Below are 9074 nucleotides of genomic sequence, written 5' to 3'. Positions count from 1 at the left end.
GGCATCAGCCCATCCCATAGAGGTTTGGCAGGAATGAATCCATGGTAGGTGTGGTGTAGAGAGGGATCAGAGGCGGATGACTGTGGTTATGGCCGGGCAGCGGTTTATATAGTAATGGCGATGACAGAGGGACGGATGGGTGGCGTCGAAGGAGATGGCTCGACAACCGTGTGCCATCATTGTGGGCGACAGACGGACGGACGAGCGGCAGTCGTGTCGTTTGAATGCGCAATAGTTGTGTGCACCCGGACGAGCGGTAGCTGGTGCCAGTGAGCGCTCATGTCTACTCTGGCTGGGCATGAATACGGGCACTGACGCTTCGGAGTGGTGCTGATCATTTCACGGGAGAAGTGTGCGGGAGAGAGGAGGGGGTTTTGGTGGGCCAGGGTGATCAGAAACGCGTGAGAGTGGTCCGGACTACCGCAAAGCTCCCACATTTGTCTCCGATTCGCGAAAGAAAGTACGTGCGGACCGCGTCGTGGACCGATACAAGACCACGTTGGATGTCTTCTATGGTCTGAACAAATGCGGGAGGTTTAAGAGTCGGCATTGGAGATGCCCTGACATCAGATGGAGGATCGGTTCGAGTTGGCCTAAGTGCATCTCTAGCAGATTCCGTATACCTCGTCTCGCAAAATTTGATTTACAAGATACTTCAAAATGTTTTTTGACGTATTTACAGTACGACTCGCTCCTGTGACATATCATGTAAAGAAGTTATGTTTCCGACAAAATTACATACCCTCCCTAAAAATGAAATCTAAATCACAATTGGGTCTTTCAGTTCACACGACGTGCTCGTGTCGGTCGAGCTCTTGCCGCGATGCTATCGCCGGAGACTCCTCCCGCCACTGCTATTGTCACGCACCACGTCAGACACGGCCGAGCTTCTACTCGTGCCTCGCTTGCGCTAGCTAGCTAGCTAGCGACGCGTTGTTGCGGCGTCGGTGGCCAGTGGCAAGCTCGTCTGCGGCGGCCGCAGCGAGATTTGGCCGGAATCGAGTTCGGGAGGCCATAGCGTCGGTTGCGAGGGAAGCGGTTGGAGCTGAAATTTTCCTCCCGCCAAAGATAAATGATACTACTATAAAAGGAGGGCGAAATCCCGCACATACAGAGAAATTGGGCTCATGGATGCGGGATCTAAAATAATATATTCCAGGACGCCGGATTTCATGGGTGTGTTCGGACCGGGATATGGAATGAATCTCGCAAACTGACCGTTATTATCGCGGACGGATCGGTTTGTGTGATTTGCTAGAAATGCTGTAAAGTACGCTCTTCGTTTCAAAATAGATGATCTAACTTTATACTAACTTAATATAAAATTAATGTAAAATTGAGTTATCTATTTTGAAACGAAGGGAGTAGAACCAACCGCCAAATGACCAAACCCAGTGAGGTCGAACCTTCAACTGACTCGGTCGAAGGAGAAACGAACACGGAGAGGAGCAGCCGTAAGCTTGGGTGTGGCTGGCGGTGGCCTCCACGTATGCGCGAGCGGCTGGTCCTTGAGTTGGTTTGACTTGCGAGACCAGCCGGCCATGGACACGGCCCCCACCTGCCTCGGATAATACAATACTACATACAGTCCAATAATTGTGCCGTCCACTCGTGTACTCAAGGAAGTGGATATGATAAAAATGGGAACCTGGTTACGCTAATCCAACCCTGCAACTGCATGGTTACCACTTACGGCTGGTCCTCTGCGCCAGATCGCGATTAAACTACGTACTACGTATACAAAGCAAATGAAATCCCAGAGTCAGTGCGGCCCGTACCCGGCATGGCAAGGCGAGCGAGCGAGGCAGCGACGCGGCACGAGCCCGACGAGCCTGCGAAAGGATGCGTGGCCCCTGCATGAGCCGCCTCGAGTCCCCCGCTGGACGCGCGGCCGCCGTCGCGCCACGTAGGCCCCGTAAAGCGCAGGCGGTCGCTGACTGGCGGAATGTATGACGTGGGCCCACCGACAGCGACCGGTCACCCAATGGAGTACTAGTAGTTAGCTGCCTTCATTGATTAGTCGCCAGCCGGCTAATAATCTGCCCATGCGACGATCCCGCGCCACGTACCGTGGAATTGTCTATCCAGCACCGCCACTACTTTAACTGCCGGCGCAAGGTTCACGCTCCTACTACTTTCGTGCTAATCTCGCGCGGGGCCCGGATGTCATCGGCGGCGGACGACGTGGGCCAGCGGTGGCCGCAGTTCTCTACTACCACTACTACCGTTTCGGTTGTGGCCGCTACGCCGTGGTGGATGGATGGATGCAGATCAGATCATTCTGGGAACCGAATCAGTTGAGCGGAAGGAAGGAAAGGGTACCACGCCCATGGAACGGGAGGGAGGCACGTATATCCCTATCTTTCTGGTGGCGTGAGGCGGCCTCCGCTCCGTCTGTCTCTTTTTGGTTAGGTTTGGTGTCTAGCGCAGGGGCACTGTACTCTACTACTGTGGTGGCAGTTCGAGGTGGAGAGCCGCTGGTCGCTTGGCTGCCTCGAAGATGAACTAGCAGCAGCGGGCGGGTGTGCAGTTCGAGGGGCAAAATGGGTTTTGTGCGGCTGGGAGTCGGCTACCGGAGCGAGGGCGAAATAAAGCAGCAAAGGAGGAGAGGAGAGGAGAGGAGAGGAGGACCCTCGCTCGCTCCATTTAAAGCGTGTTTGTGTGGCTCGCTGCTCGCCTCTCGCCCGCGCCCGCAAGCACAGTCACACGCTCGTCTCTGGTCGGCTCGCTGCCGCGGCTTGCCTCAGATCCTTATCTCCTCGCCGCTCTGGGGCCATTTGTTGCGCGGATGGGGTCCGGGGTGCAGCGGGTGCAGTCGGAGGCGGCAGCGAACCGGACGTGATCCGGGCCATGGGGTAGAGCGCTGCGGGCGGGCGGTCGGGCATGGAGGTGTCCCGTGGCGGTGCTGCCGCCGCCGGCGGCGGAGGGGCGCGGAGGGGGGAGGAGGAGGGAGGAGAGGTGAGCCTGCGGGAGTGGCTGGACCGGCCGGGCCGGGTCGTGGAGGCGCCCGAGTGCCTGCACGTCTTCCGCCAGGTGGCCGAGGCGGTGGCCGACGCGCACGCGCAGGGCGTGGCCGTCGGCAGCGGCCGCCCTTCCTGCTTCGTCGTGTCCCCGCCCTTCTCCCGCGTCGCCTTCATAGAGTCGGCCTCGGGCTCGGACGCCTCCGGCTCCGACGCCTCCGAGGACGCCGACCACGACGCCGAGCCTCCGCGCCGGGGTCACGGCGAGGAGCGCGGCGAGAAGGGGTTCCCGCTCAAGAGCGTGCTGGCGATGGAGCTCAATTGGTACACTAGCCCCGAGGAGGCTGACGACAGCGGCGGCGGCGCTACCTTCGCTTCCGACGTGTATAGATTAGGGGTGCTCCTGTTCGAGGTGCGGTGCTTGACATGAATATTCTCTTACTACTTTTCGGTGTGATTTCCGTGCCAATGCTTTTCGGCTGTGGTCGCAGTTGTTTTGCAGCTTCGAAACGTTGGAGGAAAAGATGCGGGCAATGGCCAATCTGAGGTATCGCGTGTTGCCGCCACAGTTGCTGCTCAAGTGGCCCAAGGAAGCATCCTTCTGCCAGTTGATGATGCACCCTGTACCGGACACCCGACCCAAGATGAGGTTCGTGTCTGTCATTTACATATATATTGTGTGTAAAGTACCGGCGAAAACAGGGTTGATTGTTTCACATTGGGCAGCACGAAGTAGTTTACTACTAGTAGTTACTCGTTGTCCTACATGTTGAGACATCACTTTTTTTTCCTACATGATAAAATAGATGGGTTTATTCATACGTGAACTACCGGGGGTTGATGCTAATGACTAAAGCATAAAAACACCTGTCATATAGTTGTCCCACTCAAGCAGAACACAGTAAGATTCATGATCCACTAACGCTGGAGTTAGTCTCAGTAGAACAAACCTTATTGAAGTTCCATCTTTAGAATCAGTGCACTTGCATGGACATGCCTTTTATGACGTTCTTTTGAAATTCAGTTCCTTCATGGCTATACTTATGTTTGCAGTTTAAAAACACTAGTCTGGCAGGTGACCTAACCTATGTGCCGGAATAGATCGAACCCCCTACTCGCCACCCAAACCAAACATTTTTTAGAGATCTATATGCTGGATATCACTCTAATTAATATCGGTACATGTACAGTGTTTATTGAATATGTGCTATCTATAACATTTGTCCATGAAATTGAATACAATCAACAGTGCCTCTTATGAAGGTCTTGATGAATAACTGTGCTATGGAGGTTTTTGTCTAAAAAAATTTCAATGCACCATTGCTGAAGTGAGTGGATTAGCATTAAAAAAATTATCATTGCTTGCACGCTATTGCAATACTTAGCATCTCCTTTTACGTTTTTGACACACACCATGTACCACCATTTATTTTCTGGACATATAGTACTTTGGAAAGTATGTAAATGGTTCATACATACATGCTTACTTATGACAAAGGCACTTGCACATTTTTGAAATTTGTGAAAATATTTGTGCATGTGCATTGCGCAAAGTTACGTGTACTACAACAAAATATTCAAATTTATGCAAACACAGTTACAGTACTATATTAGTTATTCATCTCTTGTCTTGTATAGAATACAAATGTGAGTGCTTTGGCACAAAATTTTGCCACGGTATATTTGTTTTTCCTGGCCCTTATTTTAATTTATGTACTTTAGTCTAGAATGCACATAGTGGCCACGGCAAAAACCAAAAGAACATGAAGAAAGAAAGAAAGAAAAAAGCCTAACGGGGAAAGTGAAGAAAGTAAACTTGGAGCCACATCTGTAGCTAGAGCCAAGAGCCAAGCCGAGTCAGGTCCTCGCTGATCTTGCTTTGAAGTTACGATGACATTGTTTAAGAAAGTATGGTTAGTAATGTTTTCTATACCAATAAGTCAACTTAAAAAAAAGGATATTATCCTCATTTCTTTCCTTCTATGAGTTAGTACCTCCATTTGTTTGACTGTGTTGATGACCTGATTTTATTTCTTCTTTTTGTTCAACAGTGAGGTGCTACAAAGTGAGTTCCTTAATCAATCAAGGAATAGTTTGGAAGAGCGCGAGGCAGCTCTTCGGTTACGTGAAGAGATAGAAGAACAAGAACTGCTGCTGGATTTTCTTCTCCAGTTGCAGAAAAGAAAGCAGGATATAGCAGACAATTTGCAGGACACCGTCGCCTTTCTCTCTTCTGACATCAATGAGGTACTCCACCGGCAGTCAGCCCTCGGTCAGTGTGGAAATTTCTCAATTGAGTTGGATAAAGAGGTGTCCTCTGGAACTGTTGAAGATCAGAGTGACTGTGGATCCAGAAAGCGTTTCAGACCTGAACTGCACGCTGTTGATATGGAGGAACACAGTCGTAGTCTGGAAGAATGTTCTAGAACAGTGCCATCATCTGTGGTAATTCAGGAAAGTGTGTTGTCAAAAAGCTCAAGGTTAATGAAGAACTTCAAAAAACTAGAAACAGCATATTTTCTAGCAAGATCCAAGTTGGCAAGGCAAGTTGGCAATCCACTGAGAAGTTGTGATCAGGTTGTCAAGAGAACTACTGGTTCAGCTGTTGGAACTGAAGGGAGTTCAATAGATGATTTTGCTTTAGAAGGGCATTCTGGTAGAAGACAAGGAGGTTGGATGAACTCTTTTCTTGAAGGATTGTGCAGGTACTTGTCATTCAGCCAGTTGAAAGTTCGGGCGGAACTGAAGCAATGCGATCTGCTGAACTCATCAAATTTAGTATGCTCTGTAGGCTTTGACCGGGATAATGAGTTTTTCGCAACTGCTGGTGTAAATAAGAAGATAAAAGTCTTTGAATATAATATGATCGTAAATGAACACCGTGACATTCACTATCCTGTGGTTGAGATGTCTAATAAATCAAAATTAAGTTGTATTAGCTGGAACAGTTACATGAAGAGCCATATAGCATCTAGTGACTTTGATGGTCTCGTACAGGTAAGCTCCTTTGAGGAATTATTAATTTTCACTTTTCAGTTGAAAAGGATCATTATAGCAACCACATTATGAGGAATATCTCATTCTTTTTCAGGTTTGGGACGTTACTAGGAGCCAAGTTTTCGTTGAAATGAGGGAGCATGAGAGACGTGTGTGGTCAGTAGACTTCTCACTTGCAGACCCAACCAAATTGGTTAGTGGGAGCGATGATGGTACTGTGAAGCTGTGGAGCATGAATCAGGCAATTCTATTCTTGCACCTGCTGTATGTCAGCTTTTGAATTATGATAATGTGGTTATCGAGCTTGTATGCGATGGCAATAACTTTTTTCCTACATTACAGTAACATTTTTCTATGAACTCTGCAGGCTGGGAGTGTTGGCACTATCAGAACAAGGGCAAATGTCTGCTCAGTGCAATTTCAACCTGATTCAGCTCGCTCCATTGCAATCGGCTCTGCAGATCATAAAATTTACTGCTATGATCTTCGCAACATACGGGCTCCTTATTGTACACTAGTTGGCCACACAAAGACTGTAAGCTATGTCAAGTATGTAGATGCATCAACCATAGTATCTGGTTCCACTGACAACTCATTGAAGCTTTGGGACTTGTCTACGAATCAAGCAAGAGTAATTGACAATCCAGTTCAAACTTTTACAGGGCATACAAATACAAAGGTTAGATATCCTGCATCGACTTTTGTTCTAGCTGTACTTGCACATACTTGTTCTCTTCTCAGTGTATTATTCTGGAAATGATTATAATCAATCACAGCCATTATCAACTCTTAATTTGATTTTTGTGGCCTTTAATCATGGCATGGTTACCTTTTTTTCCCGTCATATTCAGTTACAGCCGTATTTCATCAGTATAGCTCTGTCATCAGATAAGTCTTCTTTAAATTATTGACGCTGCTTTAGTACAACTTTGTACTAAAGTTGTACTAAAACAGCGTGAATTAATTTGGATCGGAGGGAGTAGTATTATAAGTTTCAGCATGCCACAATTAGGTCTTTGCTTCAAACATTATTTTTCTTATGCAAATATATTTTTGACATTTGAGATTAAATGCACCTCATTTTTGTTTTCGTATACTTTTGAATTGCTTCTGGCTTAAAGGAAACAGTCTTTTGCTCGATGACTAATTTTACATATTCCTGTTGAGCAGAATTTTGTTGGCCTTTCCATTTCTGATGGATACATTGCTACTGGGTCAGAAACAAATGAGGTATGCATTCTATGTCTGCACCAACTTTTTTTTGCTGAATTCTGAAGATACAGTTCTATAGAGAGCATGTCTTCAACCTGGCCTGGATCAACCCTGTCTATAGAGAGCACCAACTTTAGATCAAGGATAGGGCGTGTAATGTGCACTCCAACCTGGCCTGGATTCATTCCCTGTTGTACGAATAGTGTTTGTCACCCCCCCCCCCCCCCCCCCTCCCTCCTCAACCTGGCCTGGATTCATTCCCTGTTGTACGAATAGTGTCTGTAGTTTTTCATTCTACATCTCTACCAGCCTTTATGCATTCACTGGAGTGAGTAATGACTTCATGTGGAGACAGACAAAAATAATACGTAGTAAGTGAAACGCTAATGCAAACAAGTTCCACCATTTGGCTGAAGGGAGATAAGATGGTTGCATATTTCTGAGCTGCATATTGTGCGCAGGACAAGCATGTTTGCCATTATGCGGCAAGATTTAGCAATCTAAAATATAAAAATCAAATATTGCCAAATTGGTGGCAGAAGGAACACTCCCTACGCTAACACAGAGGAGATTAACATGCCAATGCTTATGTGCGCACAATATTAATTATTTTGATTTTTGATAATCTCATGCATGTCTGTAGTTTTTCTTTCTCTTGGATGTGTAGCAATTAAAATGACTAACTTTCCATCCTTGACACTTTACATCAGGTTTTTGTCTACCACAAAGCATTTCCAATGCCAGTCTTGGCGTATAAGTTCAATGTCACAGACCCAATATCAGGCCAGGAGATCGACGATCAATCACAGTTCATTTCGTGCGTGTGTTGGAGGGGGCAGTCTTCGACACTTCTTTCTGCTAACTCCAGTGGGAACATTAAGGTCTTAGAAATGGACTGACCCTGTACGGAAGGGCGAGTGTGCTGCCTGGTTTCGAGTAGAAATGGACCGACTTCAGTGACTTGTTATCAGGGGAATGTGCATGTCTTGCTATTTTATCCCTTCAAGGCAGAGGTGGGAATAGGGTACCCCAGAGTTGGGAACTAGTAGGGTGGTAGTGTTAGCTGTATCAAGAGTTAGCGTAGGATTACAGGTTAGCGTCATAGCAAACGTAGCATAAATGGTGAAGGTATTTGAGATGTTGGGGTGGCCCAAGGGTTTTGTACATCATTGGTTTGAGGTATACTTGTATAGGCAATCAATCCGAGTCTTCGGCTAATGCTGGCCTTTGGTTGTTGCAGTCCCTTTTAATTCTACTTGGTTGCTTGATGAATGCAATCCCTCCCCCATCCCCTGCACTCAAGAAAGGCCGGCAACGACATGGACGCAAAGGCTATAGAGTGAGTCGTCCTTCGGTCTCTCCTGAAGTATCTACAGTTGCGGGCCAGCCCATTCACGCATACTTAGAAGAAATTCAGTAGAGAAAAGAGAAAGCAAAATGGGTTGCACAAAGAGTGTTGGCACGCGAAATCGCCGCACAATACTAAGATATTTGTCGTGCTTTCGTGACGACGAACGATTGCTTTACGAGCAAAACAACAAAGATTTCCTCGCTTTCGTGGAGGAGAACCGGCCGCTTTCCAGCGCAAAACGGCAAAGATCGCCAAACGCTAGGGCTTGGCAGGAAGTAGCGACAGAAAATAGACATACGTAAAAAAATAGTTTGTATTAATAGATCGATTGTTTTTGTTTTTTAATTGGCCATAGCCTTACATATATACGGCACGTTGGACTTGGCGTATAAGACAAACTCTGAAGCCAAAACCGACGAGGACATGTCGTTTACAACTTGCACTAGCGACTCAAATTAACATGTTACGTACAAATACTCCTGGGCCTACAAGGAAAATAGTAAAATATTTCGGCCGCATCGCTATCATCAGATAATATAGTAGCCAAGTTCTAA

The 9074-nt window shown here is 47.2% G+C and overlaps 1 protein-coding gene across 2 annotated transcripts; it reads left to right on the top strand.

Annotated features, from left to right (window-relative positions):
• The first annotated feature begins 2474 nt into the window (after positions 1 to 2474).
• Positions 2475 to 8408, top strand: LOC125544717 (protein SPA1-RELATED 4). Of its 2 annotated transcripts, none has more exons than XR_015619220.1 (7): positions 2475 to 3372; positions 3452 to 3609; positions 5012 to 5957; positions 6052 to 6221; positions 6325 to 6636; positions 7128 to 7187; positions 7880 to 8408. XR_015619220.1 is itself a non-coding variant. In XM_048708459.2 (7 exons), exons 1-7 carry the CDS (start codon positions 2884 to 2886, stop codon positions 8066 to 8068), a joined length of 2301 nt encoding a protein of 766 aa, XP_048564416.2. In that variant the 5' UTR covers positions 2532 to 2883; the 3' UTR covers positions 8069 to 8408. The 2 variants fall into 2 exon arrangements, 1 of the variants encoding a protein (XP_048564416.2); XM_048708459.2 differs by having other exon boundaries at positions 2532 to 3372; positions 6052 to 6198.
• The last annotated feature ends 666 nt before the right edge of the window (positions 8409 to 9074 follow it).

The sequence above is a fragment of the Triticum urartu genome, chromosome 3A (genome assembly GCF_056163025.1).
Source record: "Triticum urartu cultivar PI428250 chromosome 3A, HENAU_Tu73, whole genome shotgun sequence".
Lineage (NCBI taxonomy): Eukaryota > Viridiplantae > Streptophyta > Magnoliopsida > Poales > Poaceae > Triticum > Triticum urartu.
Note: the sequence above shows the minus strand (reverse complement) of the source record. Positions and strands in the feature narration are given on the sequence as shown.